At 35.3% G+C, this 20045-nt stretch overlaps 1 protein-coding gene across 4 annotated transcripts in view; it reads left to right on the top strand.

The window, feature by feature from the left end:
• AFF4 (ALF transcription elongation factor 4) overlaps positions 1 to 20045 on the top strand; it is a 92448-nt gene that overhangs the window by 46613 nt on the left and 25790 nt on the right. For all 4 annotated transcript variants that reach the window (XM_057490863.1, XM_057490861.1, XM_036907042.2 and 1 more), the window contains 2 exons: positions 16890 to 16926; positions 18290 to 18335. In XM_057490863.1, the coding sequence (XP_057346846.1) occupies positions 16890 to 16926; positions 18290 to 18335 (83 nt within the window). The remainder of the gene's footprint in view (positions 1 to 16889; positions 16927 to 18289; positions 18336 to 20045) is intronic.

Genomic DNA, 20045 nt, shown 5'->3' with positions numbered 1-20045 from the left:
TATCTTCTTGTGTTCTTACTTGCCATTTGTGTAGCTTCTTTGGTGCGATGTCCAAATCTCTTGCCAATCTTTTATTAGATTGCTGTCCTCTTCCTGAGTTTTGAGAGTTGTTTGTATTTTGTGGGTGCAAGTCCATTATTAGATACGAGATTTACAGATGTTTTTCCTCAGTCGGTGGCTTACTTTTTCATCCACATAACAATGTCTTTTGAAGAGCAGAAGTTGCTAGTATTAATGAAGTCTAATTCATCAGTTTTTTCTTTTATAGGTTATGTGTTTGATGTCAAAGAAATCTTGCCTAACCCAAATTCTCCTGTGTTTTCCTAGACTTTTTAATAGTTTTCGGTTTTCTATTTATGTCTATGATCCATTTTACACTAATTTTTGTATATAGTGACAAGATATGGATCAAAGTTCATTTATTTGCATATGGTTATCCAGTTCTAGCATCATTGGTTAAAAAAGCTTGTATCTTTGCACTGAATTGCCTTAGCAGTTGCAGTTGACTATATGGGCGTAGTGCATTTCTGTGTTTTGTTTCATGAATCTTTTTGTCGTGGTGCCAGTACCACCCTGTCTTGATTATCTGACATCAAGAATTATTTATGTGAATGTATAAATCCTCTGATTATATTTTTACTTTTAAAAGTTGTTTTGGTTTTTCTAGGTCCTTCACATTTTCATGTGAATTTTAAAATAAGCTCGCCAGTTCCACCATAAAAGCTTTCTGGGATTTTGATAGAGATTGCATTGAATCTGTGGATCAGCTTAGGGAAAATTGGTAACAGTACTGACCCATGAGTACTTCCTTATCTTCTCTGATTACTAAGATAATTTAATTTCTATCATTATTGTTTTGTATCTTTCAGTGTCTTGGTCTTGCACATTTTTTGGTCAGAATTATCTTTATATCATTTTTAATACTATTGTTAATAGTCTTTTATTTAAAATTTTTCACTGTCTGACTTTTTCTTCCTAGTTTATAGAGATTCATTTGATTTGTAATTTTATCTTTTACCTTGCAACCTTGATAAATATACTGAATTCTAGTAGCGTTTTTGTAGCTATCATAGAATTTTCTAATTAAATCGTCATCTGTGAATAAAGAGTGTTACACCTTTGATTTCAAACCGGATGCCTCATTTGTTTATTGCTTTACTGCACTGGCTAGAATATGTAATACATGGTAAATGGAAGTGGTGAGAGTAGACATTCTTGACTTATTTGTGATTATAGAGGGGAAAGTGTTCAGTTGTCCACCATTAAGTATGATGTTAGCTATAGGATTTTCACAGATGTCATTTACCATGGTAAGGAGGTTTGCTTCTATTCCTGATTGTCTTAGAGTTCTTACCAGGGATGAATTCGGATTTTGTTGAATGTTTTCTTTGAATCTATTCGTAGAATCATAGAATTTTCTCTCTTTTTTTTTTTTTTGGTCTGTAATATAGCAAATTACATTTGTTAAATATTTAAATTTTAAATCAATATTATATTCCTTGTAAAATCTTTACTTGTTAATTATATATTATCTGCTTTATATAGTGTTGAATTTGGTTTCCAGAAACTTTATTTTTTTTTTTTTTAAGAATTTTTGCATTTATGTTCCTGAGGGGTATTAGTCGGCCATTTTCTTTCCTTTTATATATATTTGGTTTTGTTATTAGAGTACTACTGGCCTAATAGTAGTACTATTAGTACTCTTAATATAAAGTATTAGGAAACATAACTCCCTCATCCTCCATTTTTGGGAGTAGTTTGTGTAGAATTGGTGTTCTTTCTTTCTCAAATGTTAGAATTTACCAGTGAAGTCCTTTGGATGTTGAGCTTTGTTTGTAGGACAGTTTTCGAGTAAAAGTTAAATTCATCTAATAGATACAGGGCTATTCATGTTAATCTATTGCTCTTTGAATATGCTTAGATAGTTTGTGTCTTTCAAAGAATTTGTCCATTTTATCTACTGATTGTCAAAGTTGTCAAATTGATTAATACAAAGTTTTTTATAATACTGCCTCTTTACACTTTTTATATCTGCTATGCCACTTTTCTTATTCCTGTAAATTGGTAGTTTCTTTCTTTTTTTACCTCTGGCTAGAGGTTTGTGAGTTTTATTGCTTTGATTTCCACTCTGGTTTTTATTGTTTTTTTGTTCTGCTTTTGTTTGGTTTAGTTTGCTCTTTTACAAAAATTCTTAAACTGGAAGCTAAGGTCATTGATTTGAGATCTTTCTCACTTTCTAAAATAGGCTTTTAGTTCTATAAATTTCCCTCTAAGTAATGTTTTGTCTGTATTCCACAAATTTTGGATACATGTTATTTTCTCAGTTTTATTCAGTTCAGAATACCTTCTGCTTTTTTTTTCTTTTTCTTCTGTAGTTATTTTGAAGTGTCATTTAGTTTCCAAATATTTGGAGATTTCCAACATACTTTCTGTACTGATTTATGCAAGAGAAAATAAAATGCTTTTTCAGATTGTCACAAGTCTTCCAAAATTTTCTAAGGTATGTATATATGTATTTATAAAATAAGTTAATTAAGGTATCATTGACATACAATCTTATGAACGTTTCATGTGAACAACATTCACCCATATTTTCAAGTCCCCCCCCCCACTGCCACCCATGCAGCCACTGCTGTGTGTCAGTGTAGTATGATGCCATGGAGTCATTACTTTTCATCTCTGTGCTATACTGCCTTCCCTGTGACCTACCTATATTGTGAGTGCTAATTATAGTGCCCCTTAATCCCCTTCACCCACCCTCCCCAACTCCTTCCCTTTGGTAACTTCTGATTCCTTCTTGGAGTCTCTGAGTCTGCTGCTGTTTTGTTCCTTCAGTTTTGCTTTGATGTTATACTCCACAAATTTGTGAAATCATTTGGCACTTGTCTTTCTCTGCCTGGCTTATTTCACTGAGCATAATACCCTCTAGTTCCATCCATGTTGTTACAAATGGTAGGATTTGTTTCTTTCTTATGGCTGTATAGTATTCCATTGTATATATGTACCACATCTTTTTTATCCATTCATCTACTGATGGACACTTAGGTACTTCCATATCTTGGCTATTGTAAATAGTGCTGTGATAAAACATAGGGGTGCATATGTCTTTTTGAATTAGGAATCTTGGTTTCCTTGGGTGAATTCCTGGGTCAAATGGTATTTCTGTTTTTCGTTTTATGAGGAACCTCCAGCTTTCGACAACAGTTGGCACCAATTTACATTCCTACCAACAGTGTAGGAGGGTTCCCATTTCTCTGCATCCTCGCCAGCATTTAATTTTTATCTTTTGAATAGTGGCCATCCTAACTGGTGTGAGGTGATATTTCATTGTGGTTTTAATTTGCATTTCCCTGATGATCAGCAATGTGGAGCATCTTTTCATGTGCCTGTTGGTGATTTGTATTTCTTCTTTGGAGAAGTGTCTGTTAGGTCCTCTGCCCATTTTTTTATTAAGGTATCATTGATACCACTCATGAAGGCTTCACAAGGAAAACAATGTGGTTATTACATTCACCCTTATTATGGAATCCCCCCAATACCCCATTGCAGTCACTGTCCATCAATGTAGTAAGATGCCACAGAGTCCCTATTTGTCTACTCTGAGCTACACTGTCTTCCCCGTGACCCCACACACACCATGTGCACCAATCATGATACCCCACAATCCCCTTCTCCCTCCCTCCCCACCCATCCTCTCCCACCCCTCACCTTTGGTAACCGCTAGTCCCTTCTTGGAGTCTTTGAGTCTGCTGCTACTTGGTTCCTTCAGTTTTGCTTTGTTGTTATATTCCACAAATGAGGGAAATCATTTGGTATTTGTCTTTCTCTGCCTGGCTTATTTCACTGAGCATAATACCCTCTAGCTCCATCCATGTTGTTGCAAATGGTAGGATTTGTTTGTTTCTTATGGCTGAATAGTATTCCATTGAATATATGTACCACATCTTCTTTATCCATTCATCTACTGATGGACACTTAGGTTGCTTCCATATCTTGGCTATTGTAAATAGTGCTGCAATAAACATAGGGGTGCATATGTCTTTTTGAATCTGAGAAGTTGTTTTCTTTGGGTAAATTCCTAGGAGTGGAATTCCTGGGTCAAATGGTATTTCTATTTTTAATTTTTTGAGGAACCTCCACATTGCTTTCCACAATGGTTGCACAATAGTTTACATTCCCACCAGCAGTGTAGGAGGGTTCCCCTTTCTCTGCATCCTCGCCAGCATTTGTTGTTCCTAGTCTTTTCTATGCTGGCCATCCTTACTGGTGTAAGGTGATATCTCATTGTGGTTTTAATTTGCATTTCTGTGATGATTAGTGATGTGGAGCATCTTTTCATGTGTCTGTTGGCCATCTGAATTTCTTCTTTGCAGAAGTGTCTGTTCATATCCTCCACCCATTTTTTAATCAGGTTATTTGCTTTTTGGGTTTTGAGGCATGTGAGTTCTTTATATATTTTGGATGTTAACCCTTATCAGATGTGTTGTTTAGGAATATATTCTCCCATACTGTGGGATGCTTTTTTGTTCTGCTGATGGTATGCTTTGCTGTACAGAAGCTTTTTAGTTTGTTCATTTTTTAATTTTGTTTCCCTTGCTTGAGGAGATGTGTCCAGGAAAAAAGTAGCTCATGTTTATATTCATGAGCATTTTACCTATGTTTCTTCTAAGATTTGTGTATATGTGACTTATATTTAGGTCTTTGATCCCTTTCAAGTTTACTTTTGTATATGGAATTAGACAATAATCCTGTCTCATTTTCTTACATGTATTTGTCCAGTTCTTCCCAGCATCAGTCGTTGAAGAGGCTGTTATTTCCCCATTGTATATTCATGGCTCCTTTATCGTACATTAATTGGCCACATATGTGTGGGTTTACATCTGGGCTGTCTGTTCTGTTCCATTGATCTGTGGGTCTGTTCTTGTGCCAGTCTGTTTTGATTACTGTAGCTTTGTAGTAGAGCTTGAAGTCTGGGAGCGTAATCCCCCCAGCTTTATCCTTCCTTCTCAGGATTGCTTTGCCTATTAATGGTTTTTGTGGTTCCATATGAATTTTGGAACTATTTGTTGTAGTTCTCAGTGTAATATCTCTGACACCAAATGAGATGGTATTTCTTCCCACACATACTTACACCAAGCATTTCTCAAAACACCAGCAGGGTGTTGCAGAACTGAACTCAATTCTGATGCTATCTGCCCAGAGACATCACCAGATTCCCAGGTTTAGGGCTCCGTCCTACAAGACTGCCCTCCACCCCCCACTCAAGACACCAGTCCCAAGCCTCAGGCAGTTACCTGTGCTTCTGATTACTGGGTACACATTGGAGGTTCCTATGACCTCCCCCTTAGGTTTGATTAATTTGCTGGGGCAGCTCACAGAACTCAGGAAAACATGTTTACTAGTTCATAAAGAATACAAGTTAACAGCCAGATGAAGAGAGACATAGGGTAAGTTCCCAAATAAAGGAGCTTCTATACTCGTGGTGCTTGGGGACTGGCTTGGTGATATGTGGAGGTGTTCTGAGTTCCTCAAGCATAGGAAGCTCTCTTCAACCAAGAAGCAGGATCCAACTGAGCAGAGCAGGCAAAGCAGAGCAAAGAGAGAGAGAGCTCTTCTCATGGATTTTGTGAGGGCATAATTGCAGTCATGATTGACTAAATTATTATTATTTTTTTTATCAATATGTTAGGCTTATTATCGACAAAGATTATTCCAGTTCTCGGATAAACCTCCAGGAGACTAATTTTAAAATACTCTTGGGGAATTTTGGGATAAGTGTTTTTTTCCCCAAATAGTCCATTTGTCTTATGATATTAGTATGTAATTGTAATTTCTAGCACACTTCTGATGCACAGTGTTCATGGGGCAGGTCCTTGAGGAAGGACAGGAAGAATAGATATTTTTTAGTGGGTGTTTCTGCTGCTTAACCTAATATGTAGAAATATTCAAAAATTGGTCTTCAAATATTTAATTATCCAATAATTTCCAATTCCTGAAGAATGTTGCTAAACATTTAGGGAAAAAAATTGGACAATTATGTCAAAGTTTAAATTGTTTAACAATGGCAATAAAATGATATTGTGCCACCTAGCACATAATAAATTCTTAATATTTCTGAATGGGTGAATTACCTACATTAGAAAAATATATTCTTTACATACAATTGTTGGACTTGGTTTTCTCCATTACCAATAATTGACTTTTTTTTCAACTTTCTTGAGGAATAATTGATATATAACACTGTATAAATTCAACATGTAGGACATGACATGATGATCTGATATACATGACATGATGATCTGATATACATGTATATTGCAAAATGACTTCCACAATAAGGGTAGTGAATACATCCATCACCTCACATTGTTACCATTTTTTGTGGTTTTGATGGGGAGAATTTTTTAAGATATACTCTCTTAGCAGCATTCAGGTATTACAATAAGGCTCTGTGTTAGATTCTCAGAACGTGTATCTTCTGCTGAAACTGTTACCCATTGACTACCTTCAGCTATCCCCTCACCCACAATCACCAATCAACTCTCTGTTTCTATGATTTCAGTTTTTAAAAATTCCACATATAAGTGAGATCATAAAGTCTGTCCTATTCCATTTAACACACCGCCCTAAGGTTCATCTATGTTTCTGCAGGTGACAGGATTTCTTTTTATGGCTGAGTATTATTCCATCACACACACACACACACACACACACACACACACATTTTCATTGTCCGAAGGGCACACACACACACCCCACATTTTCATTGTCCGAAGGGCACACACACACACACACACACACACACACACACACACACACACACACATTTTCATTGTCCGAAGGGCGGGCACACACACACACACATTTTCATTGTCCAAAGGACACTTTTCCATATCTTGGCTATTGTAAGTAATACTGCAGTGAGTATGGGGGTGCAGATCTCCCTTCTGGGTAATGATTTCATTTCTTTTAGATGCATACCCAGAAGTGGGATTGCTGGCGTGGTATTTCTATTTTTTAATTTTTTGAGCAGTGCCTGTACAGTTTTGCATAGTGGTAATAGCAGTTTACATTCCCACCAACAGTGCACAAGGGTTCCCTTTTCTCTTCCTCGCCAGAACTTACTATCTTTTCTCTTGAAAATAACCACTCTAACTGGTATGAGATGATATCCCATGATGGTTTTAACTAACATTCCCTTGATGATTAGTGACATTAAGCATCTTCTCATATACCTGTTGGCCATTTGTTTATCTTTGGAAAAATGTCTATTCAGCTCCTTTGCCCACATTTCTAAATAAGATTATTTGTGTTTTTGCTATTGAGTTATATGAATTTCACATATTTTGGATATTAACACCCTATCAGAGACATGGTTTACAAATATCTATTCACATTCTACAGGTTGTCTTTTTACTTTGTTGCTTGATGATTGACTAAATTATTGGCCATTGGCTGATTCAGCATCCAGCCCTGCCTTTGTGTAGGGATCCAAACGTCTCTCGTTAACATGACAGAATACCTGTTGAAACCTTTAATTTCTCTCATGAGTGTCTTAGAGTTTTCAGAGTACAGATCTTTCACCTCCTCGGTTAGGTTTATTTCAAGGTATTTTACTCTTTTTGATGCAATTGTAAATGGAGTTGTTTTCCTAATTTCTCTTCCTGCTAGTTCATTGTTAGTGTATAGGAATGCCACAGAATTTCTGTGTGTTAATTTTGTATCCTGCAACTTTGCTGAGTTCAGTTATTCTAATAGTTTTCTGGTGGAGTCTTTAGGGCTTGCTATGTATAATATCATGTCATCTGCAAATAGTGACAGTTTAATTTCTTCCTTACCAGTTTGGATGCATTTTATCTCTTTGTGTTGTCTGAGTGCTGTGTCTAGGACTATGTTGAATAAAATGGTGAGAGTGGGCATCCTGGTCTTGTTCCTCATCGTAGAGGAAATGCTTTCAGCTTTTCACTATTAAGTATGATGTTGGTGTGGGTTTGTCATATATGACCTTTAATATGTTGAGGTACATATCCTCTATACCCATTTTGTTAAAAGTTTTTATTATGCATGGATGTTGAATTTTGTCAGATACTTTTTCAGCATCTATTGAGATGATCATGTGGTTTTTATACTTCTTTTTGTTAATGTGGCGTGTGACATTGATTGATTTACAAATACTGTACCATCCTTGCATCCCTGGAAAAAATCTCACTTAGTCATGATGGATGATCTTTTCGATGTTTTGAATTTGGTTTGCTCAAATTTTGTTGAGGACTTCTGTATCTGTGTTCATCAGGGATATCTGTGTCCTTAATATTTAAAATGTATTTCCTCTAGGTAGCATATAATGTCTTGCTTTTTAAAAATCCAATTTGACATTCTTTTCTTTTATTGTGGTGTTTAGTATTTATATTTAATATGATTTATATATATATATTTTTCTATTTATATTACATTTATATTTAATATGTTTATTGATACAGGTTTTGATATCAAACCCATCTTGCTTTTTTTAATATCTACTTCTACCATCTGATCTTTTTTCTTTTTCTTCCTCTTTTCTTTTCTCCCTTTTTAGCCTTCTTTTGGATTGACTATTTTATTGTTACGTATCATTTCCTTCTACCTGGAGAACTTCCTCTAACATTTCTTTAGTGTTAGTCTGCTAGTGATGAATGCTTTCAGCATGATGTATGAAATAAATCTTTATTTCACCTTTTCTTTTTAAGTTATTCAGATATAGAATTCTAGTTGAAGGTGTTCCACCATCTTCCGACTTACATTATTGTCTCTGATAAGTAATTTTTTGTCATTCTTTCTTTGTATGTAATGAATTTTTTTTTAGGAGTGCTTTTAAAATTATTTTTATCTTTAAGCTGTTCAACTTAACAGTCTTTGTATGGTTCTCATCAGTTTTGCTTTTTTTTTCTTGGAACTTTTGGTTCATATTTTTCATCACATTTAGAAAATTTTTGTTTCATTTTCTCAAATAATTTTCTATGCTCCTTTCTCAAACCCTTTCCTTCTCTTCTTTGTTGCCAGTTACATGTATTTCAGGCCTCTTAAAGTTGTTCCACAACTTGGAATGCACTCTTCCTTTTTTTTCAGTCTGTTACTTTTTTATTTTTTCCATTTTGGGTAGTGTCTATTGCTGTGTGTTCAGGTTCAGTAATGTTTTGTTCTATGTCTAGTCTGTTAATCCCATTTAACATATTTTTTATCTCAGACATGGTTTTCATTTCTATAAATTTGATATGTTTGTGTATTTCTTTATTCAAACAGATATTATTAAATTCTTCCTATGTTTCAGGTATAGAATTTGAGAGAATATTCTTTCATTGACGACACAAACACTTTTAGGAAACTGAGGGCAAAAGAATAATTACAGTGGGTTCAAAAGATACTGAAAACAGTGAACATACAATAGAAGGTTTCCTTTTGAGGCATTGTCTATGAAAGAGAACAGGGAAAACATCTTGGTGGTGTCAGAAAGGGTATGATGATGTCAGGGGGAGATTTTGTGGGTTTTTTTGTATCCTTAATCTACAATTACATGAGCAACATTGTGTTTACTAGAATCCCCCATCATCAAGTCCCCGCCACATACCCCGTTACAGTCACTGTCCATCACTGTAGTAAGATGCTATAGAGTCACTACTTGTCTTCTCTGTGTTGTACTGCTTTAGGAACCTATCTCCACAAGAGGCTTTGAGGTTCAGTGTCCAAGTAGAGGATATTACCATAGAGTAGAGCACAATTAGGTCATTCTTTGTCACAGGGAGGGAAGTAGAATGCATGGGCATGTAGTTGGGGTAGGTTGCTAGATTTTCCAGTAATAGTTTGATGCATAGTAAAGCTTTTGACTACTCTTGCATATATTTATTCACTGTATGTTTGAAACAACCCCTGGCAATATTCTAGGTGCTGCTGGTATAGCACTGAACCATTTAAATGTTGCCCTGCCCTAAGATTGGTATTTGTAGGAACAGTTAGAACAGTATGCGCCAGTACCTAGAATAGTTCCTTTGCAATAAATGCTAACTAAATTTGGATATATGTTATATCAGGTAATTGTGTTTAGGTTTTGGGTATTTCTGAAACACCTCAGTTAGCTACTTACTGATTATTGCTTTGATGGGGTTGCTTTTACAGGTTGACTTTGGCTTTTTTACAGCTCATTCCATTCTCTGAATTTTCAGTGAATACCACTTCGTATATGATGTAGTTTAAAGCTTTATATGAAGCTTTTAATATAAGATACTTAGTCTCCTTGTACACTAACCATATTGACTAGGCCCAACGTCCTAGTGAAGATGACACCAACTGGGGTGAGAAAGAGAAGTATATGAGTGCTAGTAGCACATGAGAAGATGAGCAACACAGAGAGGACTTCACAACTATTAACAGGTCTACGAGCAGTTAACAGGTGGATAGTATTGGGGGAGAAAATGAGTTTAGGAGCATGTTTGGAGAGCTAGATTAGTAAATTCATATCATTCACACAGACATACTTGATCTGTCCCATTTTAAAACAGCACAACAAAAAACCCTGTCTGTTCCACGTTATTCTTTAGCCACAACTCTTTCAAGTTAAACTTAGTAGAGTGGTTCATATTTGCTGTCTATATTCTTTCCTTCACTCAATCCTCAGTCCAGTCTGATTTTCCTTCCACCCTTAATACCTCACCAAAACCATTTTCATTAAGGTCACCAGTGACCCATTTTGGCAAAACCAATTAACATTTCTAATTTTTTATCTTCATTGGACTGCTCATGAGTATTTAATATTGTTTTAATCTATTTTGTCCTTGTCTTCCACAAAAATTACCCATCCAAATTTACTTTATTTCTCTGCTCCTTTTTCTCCTCTATTTCTGCCTCTACCTGTAAGAGTAAGCTTTCCAGGCAATGTGCTATGTACTGTAAGAGAGTACGAAAGAAGAAATGTGTTCTGTTTCAGTGTGCCAAATGTTTGGTTGTGAAAATGATATAATACAAAAGAAAGAACAAAGAATTACATATCAGTGTTTAGTTGACTGTGCAGTTGCATGCACCGTGCTTGGACCTAAATTGTCCTCTACTTTGTACCCTATTCCTCTTTACCTAGGTGTTTCACAGATTTTTATCTTAATTCCAGACCATATTTGAGTTCCATATACATATATCCAGCTATGTACTTGACTTAAGAGTTTCAGGTGCTTTTGAGACATTTTCCAGGGAGAACTCAATGATCTCCTAGTTCCCATCCAAAAAGCAAATAGAGAAAACAAACATGGTCCTCTTGAGCTGTTGAGCTGTTCCTTATCTTAATGAAACTAGAAAAACCCCGTAGGAGTTAAATTTTGCACTTCCCCCTCCATCATGTCCCATATATAGACTGCCGCCAAGTCCTAAGGATTTTCCCTTCTTTAATGTGTTTCAGTACTATTCATTTTTATCCATCGATATTGTTACCACTGTGGTAAGTCAGTGGTTTCCAAAATAGATACTATATACCCCAGTGTTGTGTGCATTTGGAGAAGGGGGGTGTTGAAAACTTTTATTTTTCATTTCTAAAAATGTCTACTTCTCTGTCTAAAAAAGAGAAAAATCAAATAAGTATTGCTTCTCTTAATCTGAATGGCAGATTGGTCACATTTTATTTCTGGCATGTGAGGTATTGCAAGAGAAGTTTAGGTCTTGTTAGTATGGAAAAGTTGGTAGAAATGCCCTCATTGATTTGTTCTTCCTAACTGTGGCATATTGAGGTTTTAAGTGTGCTTGGTTATGATTTATAGATTATATTAACTGTTTTTAATTCAGCTAATCTTCACAAGTCTACAGGTGGCTTAAAAGGTATACCTGCAATGAAACTACTGAATGAAACTCACACTAAAATGAATTTCTGAGCAAGTGAGACAATAGCAGAGCTGAGTTCCTGCTCGTATGAGTTCTTCATCTACTACAGTACAAAGTAGAAACAAGGATGCCATAAGCAGCAAAAAGAATAAAAGAATCCAGATCATCAACAGTAGTTTAAATATGCATTTATAATCACTAACCTTTCTTTTATTATGTAATGTGCCTTGATATAGTAACTAATGAATCTATGAAAACATAATGGTTCATATCACTGTAATTTTGAGTTATGTGATATTCAGTCCTTAAACATACATCAAGTTTAATAAAATCTTATGAAAACCTCTTGAGGTTTCTCCCAGTGTTTTCTATATCTTTGTCCAAAAACTTTGTCTTTCTGTTTCAATGAAAATGACTGAAACCAGTACAGAGACAACATAACTAAAATGCATTCCTGTGTCAGGAAACAGTACTGAAACAAGCTTAAAAGGCAAGACCAAAGATTCAAGGAACAAATATTTAAATAAATCGTGCAGAGTACAAAGCCAGCAATGTATATATAGGTACATGAAAGTGCAGGTGCTTCTGGTAGTCTCAATTTATGTATTTGTTACATTTTTTTCCAGTTATAAAATGCTTAAAGAGCTATTTTTTTGTGCACCACTCAAGGAAAAATATAAGAGATGAAAGTTAATCCTAAAGCATATATAATTTCTCCTCCTCCCTCTTCTTTCCTCATGGAGAGCCTGTGTGGCACTTGGGAGTATCTTTTATGTTAACGTAGAAGTTCACTGGCTATTTGTTTCATGACATAAGTTATCCTCACTTAAAAATTAGTTAGACTTACCTCCCTCCCTCTCTCTTCCCCCTTTGTTTTCTCTCCTCCTCTCCCTTCCTTGGTTCTCCCTCCCTCCCTTCCTCCTTCTCTCTCTCAATTCCCAAATATGCCAGATCCTTTTAAAAAATTATAAAACTCTCTTATCTTCTCAGGGTAAAGATGATACTTTAGCAGTGAATGAAAAAGTAACTGCCTCATGCTAGGAAAACAAGAAAATAATGTCATTATTATGTATTTTTTATTGTTGACAGAAACTTTGAAGACTATCATATGTGTAAACTTTAAAGACTTGGAAACAATTTTCTAAATTCAGTAGGTTTTGAACCTGTTTGCTAAAAATATTAAAATGATGTAACCTTTTAACTGAAAACTAATTTATTTCAGTGAACATTGGCAATCTAGTTCAGTTTCAGTAGAAAGTTTTGTATAATTAAGGTATAAGATTGAAATTTTGGTATCATGATTTAATGAACATAGCATTTCTAACATTTGTATAGCTATGTCTTTGTGGTATCCAGTGAAACCAAACATCAAATGTGTGTGTAAGAAAAGTGTTCTTACTATTAGTAAATAAAATTTTTTTTTATATCAATCTACAATTACATGAAGAACATTGTTTACTAGGCTCCCCCCTTCACCAAGTCCCCCCCACATATCCCTTCACAGTCACTGTCCATCAGCAAAGTAAGATGCTGTAAAATCACTACTTGTCTTCTCTGTGTTGTAGAGCCCACCCTGTACCCCCCCACATTATACATGCTAATCGTAATGCCCCCTTTCTTTTTCCCCCGTCCTTATCGCTCCCTTCCCACCCATCCTCCCCAGTCCCTTTCCCTTCGGTAACTGTTAGTCCATTTGTGGGTTCTGTGATTCTGCTGCTGTTTTGTTCCTTCAGTTTTTCTTTGTTCTTATACTCCACATATTAGTGAAATCATTTGGTACTTGTCTTTCTCCACCTGGCTTATTTCACTGAACATAATACCCTCTAGCTCCATCCATGTTGTTGCAAATGGTAGGATTTGTTTTCTTCTTATGGCTGAATAATACTCCATTGTGTATATGTACCACATCTTCTTTATCCATTCATCTACTGATGGACATTTAGGTTGCTTCCAAGTAAATATAATTTTTAAATTGCTCAAATACTATTTATTCCATTTTATCTGAGCTCTTTAAATAGTGAATATTTTGATCTTACATAATCCACATAAGTTAAATAATATATACAGTACACATATTTTGGAGCTATAAATGCAAAAGTTCCTTAGTGATGGGGAGTGCTTGCTCAAAAAAGCTCGCAGACCAATTTGTTTAAGCTGTAGTCATCTACTTGGACCACTGCAATAATCTCCTAACAGGTATCTTTACTTAAATTATAGTTTTCTGAAAGCTATTCTCCATTAGCCAGAGTGATCTGTACAATATGCAGGTGTGGTATAATTCTGTTTAATAAACTAAACACACAGAGTCGTACTTACCACAGTTGCCATTTTACATGTTTGCATCAGTAGTTGCAAAGATAGTCATTGACATTATTCAGCTGGGTATTCAGCTCCATGAAGACAAGGCCCTTGTCATGTTTTTGCTTATCATTCTATTTTTTCCAGGACATAGGTGTATGAGTCAACATCATGTCAAGAGTTTGGGTTTATCCCTAGGAGAAACAAAGAGCCATTGAAGGCTCTGTGAAAAATAGAGAAATGATGGCACATACTAAGACTTGGGCTTTAGAAAGATCAACTAGAGGCTATAGTTGAGTAAAGAAATCAAGGAGAGAAACTAGAGCCAGAAAGACCTCTTAGATGGCCCGGGTAGATGAGAAAAGTTGAGGACCCGAAGTCTTTGTGATGGTGTTACATTTAGTAGATGTTTTTGAGACAGAATTCAGAAGCATTTGGAGACTTAGCTGACTGAATATTGTCAAAGTGAGGGAAAAGAGTCAAAGATTACCTGAAGCTTGGGCCACTAATTTTTAGGCCATTTACCAGGTAAATGAGTATATAAGATAACTAGCAATTCAAGGGAGAGGGAGATCTTTTCTAATTTTTAACACAGTTCACAGGAGTATCCTCTTGGCCATTGCTATATTTACAGGATTTTAAAAATAGTTTTATTGACATATGATTTACATACCATGCATTTCACCCACTTAAAGTGTACACTTAAATGGTTTTGAGTGTATTTATATGCATTCAGAACCATCACTACAGTGAATTTTAGAACATTTTTATCATCTCAAAAAGAAAGGTCCCTACCCATTAAGTATTTACCCCTTTTCTCTGTCCTCCTCCCTGTGCAACCACTAATCTGCTCTTTGTCTTTATAGATTTCCCTTTTCTGGACATTTCATGTAAATGAATCATGCCATATGTAGTCTTTTGTAATTCGATTCTTTCACTTTAACGTTATGTTTTCAAGGTTCTTCCAAGTTGTACATGCACACATCAGTACTGCATTCCTTTGCATAGCCAAGTAATATTCCATTGCGTGGCTATATGTCATGTTTTGTTCATATGGTCATTGGTTGGACATTTGGGTGGTTTTGAGCTTTTGGTTATTGTGACTAATGCTACTGTAAACATTGGTGGATAAGTTTTGTGTGGATATGTTTTCATTTTACTTGGTTCTGTACCTGGGAGTAGAATTGCTGGGTCATAGGCTAAGTCTGCTTAATCATTTGAGGAACTGCCAGAATGTTTTCCAAAGCAGCCAGCTGCACCATTTCACATTCCCTTAGTCTTCCAGTTTCTCTACGTCCTTATTAACACCTCTTGTTATCTTTTTTATTCTCATTGTGGGTTTGATTTGCATTTCCCCCAGTGACAAATGATGTCATATGCTTTTTGGCCTCTTGTATATCTACCTTGGAAAAATGTCTATTCAAATCCTTTGCCCTTTTTTTTCATTGGGTTATTTGTCTTTTTATCATTGAGTCGTTAGAGTTCTTTTTATATTGTAGATACCAGTCTTATAAGACATGATTTGCAGATATTTTCTCCCACTCTTGAGTTTTTTCACTTTCTTGATGGTGTCCTTTGAAGCACAAAGTTCTTAACTTTGATGAAATCCAACTTATCTATTTGTGTCTTTTGTGTCTTGTGCTTTTGGTGTCATATGTAAGAATTCTTTGTCAAATCCAAAGTCACTAGGATTTTGTACTACATTCTCTTCTAAGAGTTTTGTAGTTTTAACTCTTACATTCAGGCTATTAATTCATTTTTTAATATTGTCTGAGCTAAGCATCCAGTTTCATCCTTTTACATATGGCTATTCAGTTGCCCCAGAGCATTTTGAAAAGACTATTCTTTCCCTGTTGGTTGGTCTTAGAATCCCTGTTGAAAATTTGTTGACCATCGATACAGGTTTAGAAACTTATTTTAGCATTCATAGGGTTTGGATTTCTGTTTCACAGATAATTCTGTGATAATTCATTAAAGGAAGATTGTGCTTGCTTGTTATTAGGCTTTTAGGGATGTTTGTATAGTTTACTAAAACTGTATATTGTATACCACAGACTTAACCTAGAAAAATGCATGTCAAACAGCTGTTCTGATCATGAAAGTTGAGTTTGGAAATGCATGTTTCTTTTAGTGACAGTTACATTTGTCTTCCTTTTTTACTGAGGTGCTTCCTGAGTTTACTGCACTTATGAACTAGTATATGACAGTCTCTTCCTCAAGTTGCTAATTGTATGATAGTGGAAGTGGGCAGATGAAGGGGGAGAGTACAGTGACACCAGAAAAACCATGTAGGAATTTTTAGTCCATAAAAGTGGTGTATTTTGAGTTTACATAGGTTGTACAAATATTTCCACCCCTAGTATATAGTTTTTAGTACTACTAAAAAAAAAAACTAGCATTTTCTTAAGACCAGGAATTTTACATTGAAATCATTTGCTTTCTCACAGCTCTAAATTAGGATATGAATGAGTACCATGGATGCTGCTGAAAAGAAATGAATGATAAAGACTATTAAGCAGCTTGATGCTTTTTGTATTAAGCTCTGGGAAAATCCATTATCGACCTTCAAATTGCTGAGGCTGATCCTATGGGATCATTAAATTCTTTCAGTGTTTTTCTTTGTATTCATTCTTAGGAACTCAATAGGATTTTTAATTGAATTAGTTGGAATTGAATAGTTGAATTTGGAGTATTTTTCACTAATAAACCTTTTTCTCATAATGTCCCTATATAATTTTATGTACCTTTTTTCATAGGAATCTCAGCAGTCCAATTTTGGCCCTGGAGAACAAAGTGAGTACTTCTTTTACTCTTGGTTTTCAAATTAAGCTGTTTATTGAGCATTCATTTCTCATAGTCACATCATATATTGCTTTAATAATTCTTCTGCATGCCTTATCCCAATTTTTATGCTGTGGTATTACATGGGTTGAACTGAATGTTGGTATTAAAAAATGAACAATTATAGATCAGTGGAGATCAAAATTAACTTTTAAAAAATTATTTGCATTAATAGTTCAGAGTTCATGAATCCAATCTGATGAGCACCTCATATACTCAAGAGCCATTCTACTGTCTTTTTATCTCTCCTTCATGAACATACTTCGTTCTACCATGGTAAAACTCTAAGAAAGCAGCGGGATCATTGTAGCTTACCATGGTATTCTCTTCTCTTCCTGTATTTATTTATTCTGCCTGGATCTTTTGGTCTGGGAAGAAAGTCTCCTATCTGCTACCCAGACCCCCTCCACCTCCACTATGTTGGCCTTCCCACTCTTGAGGGGAGGATAGCCTCAGGAAATTCAAGTGTTGTGGTCCCAAGAGATGATAGCTATGTGAATTGGTAAGGTCTGGGACCTTCAAAATGTCTGGCCTTCACCATATAATTCCGTAATAAAAGTTCTTTTTGCTGAGAACGTTAACTTCTTAATAAGGTAGATTTATACTGGCAATTGGCTTTATTGGGAAGTAAAAATGGGAACTTTTTGATTCTTGTTGTCTTTACTGATCTTAGAGCAGAGACAAAACTAGAATAATACCCCTTTTAATGTTAACAAATACTATCTGTATCTATTTCTTCCTTTCCCAAGCTAACTTGCGGCAAGTGAGATAATAAGCTGTACCTATTCGTTATTACCTGTGTTTTCCACTTAATTTATTTTAGAGTTGTTTCTGTATCAGTATAATGCTCTAACTCATTCTTTTTAACATTACAGTCGTATTATATTGTATGCAAGTACCGTAATTTATTTAACTAGTCCCCTCTTGGTGGGCATTTTGTTTCTAGTTTTTGCTGTTAATAAATCATACTGTAATAAACATCTGTGTATGTATGTTTATGTATCCCTCCAGATATACCTGTAAATTCCTTTTGCTTTAATTGCTAGGTCAGTGGATATGTACATTTACAGTATTGCTACTAACCAGGTTGCCTTCCAAAAAATTTGTGTAAGAATTTATAGTCCTACCACCAGTGAATGAGTGTGCCTGTTTCCACAGGTATCTCAAATTATCAGACTTTAAACTGTCACCAATTTGATGGATGAAGAATTGTATCTCATTTTGATTTATATTTCTTTGAAAGTATATTGATAGATGTTTTACAATCTAAAAAGCTATACTATAGTTGCTGATTTCTGCTTTGTTGTTGTTCTAGAAAGATATAATTCTTCTAAAACTTCAAATGGGCACCAGTCTAAATCGTAAGTTTATTGCTTAATAAATTTGTCTTTTTTGCTCAAAGTTTACCTGTAATATCTGGATATTTATAACAATGCTTAGAAATATGTACATAATCTTTAAAGCCAGGGGTAGGCAAACTTATGTAAAAGGCTGGACAGTGAAATACTTCTTAGGCTTTAGGGGCCAGTGGTCTTATTCCCAACCACTAAGATCTGCCATTATAGCATGATAGCAGCCATAGGCCATGGATCAGGCTGTGTTCCAATAAAGCTTTCTTTACCAAACAAGTGGTGGTCTGGATTTGGCTTTGTTTGCCTACCTCTGCTCTGAAATTACAGTTTTTTTCTCATCTCTAGAGGTGTGTGTTGATAGTTTGTTTTTAATGAGATACAAAAAAAAGGACAGGATCCTTCTTAGCCCTCCATGTAACCACTAAACCTACAATTTTAAAGTAGTGCAGTTTGTACCATCTTTAAATTTTCCTACTTTTTTAGGTAGAAACAGAAATACACATCAAAATGTAACAGGGTCATATATTGGATGGTAATAAATACCAGCTGAAAGAATGAACTCCTGAATTACTGAGACCAAATGCTAACTCAGTGATTAAAATTCTAAAGAAACTGTGGTCTCAGTGCCATCTCTGTGCCATAACCAAAATCTATACTGATAGCCTTTGCCTCTTCAGCTGAGCATAGGGAGAACTGAGAATGAAAATGTATGAATGCAAGAGGTCCACCCACCTCACTGCTGAAGAATTTGAATTCTGTTCTTATTTACCCTATTTATTCATATGCAAAGAACTTATGTGAGCCTACTATACATGTGTATTATCACTTCGGTTGCTGAGAGAACAAAAGCATGTAGGACCTTGAGGGCTGAAATCTTTGACATATTCACATGTGTGAACAGGTTCATTGAGCTGCCATTATTAAATCATAAGGGCTGAGAGAACTCAAGTTACAGTAAGTACATTTCCTTACAGGACATCAGTCATAGAGATGCACTAAGCCCTTGTCCAAAAGAAAACTTTTTTTCTGTCCCACTTAATTGGGCGAGCTTTAAAACACTTTTCATAATTCTGTAATTATCTGGTTACTTGTTTAAGGTGATCTTTTAGGTGATACTCTGAATTTGGGGTCAGATTTAGAAACTCAGGTTAAGCTTTGAGGGTAAAGTATATAGTGATTGGAATGAAAGAAGATTTCCTTCCCACTGGCTGAAGACTCTCATGAAATTTTAAGAAGGTAATGAGAAATCAAATATTTTTCTAGTTGTTTTCCCTAAGCTTTGTATTAACCTTTCCTATCCTGTAAAAATGCAAGGAGTGTTTTGTGGTTCATTAATTAGATTTTAATTTTAATTTGGTTTTATGGCCTTAGGGAAAATTAAATCTGTATCTTTACTTTCAAAATGAATTCCAAAAACTGTCTGTTTATTGTATTTATTTGTGTTTTTTTCAAATTGACTTGAATTTTGATCCAGAAAGATTTGGAACCTGGAGTTTATTTTTAATTCATAATGTCTATTGCTGTTTAATAAGCCAGGGTTCATATCCCAATTTGTTACTTCTACAAAGGTCACTCCTCTTTCATAGCAAGGTGTTTATGAACTAGAACTTTGACTTTGTGTTCTTGTTTTCACAATTACCCAGTTGTACAAATCTCCTCATGGAAAACTCTGGGGACAGTGAAAGAGAATTGCTGGTGCTTTCATTTTATCTCCCTTCT

The sequence above is a fragment of the Manis pentadactyla genome, chromosome 13 (assembly GCF_030020395.1).
Source record: "Manis pentadactyla isolate mManPen7 chromosome 13, mManPen7.hap1, whole genome shotgun sequence".
Taxonomy (NCBI): domain Eukaryota; kingdom Metazoa; phylum Chordata; class Mammalia; order Pholidota; family Manidae; genus Manis; species Manis pentadactyla.
Note: the sequence above shows the minus strand (reverse complement) of the source record. Positions and strands in the feature narration are given on the sequence as shown.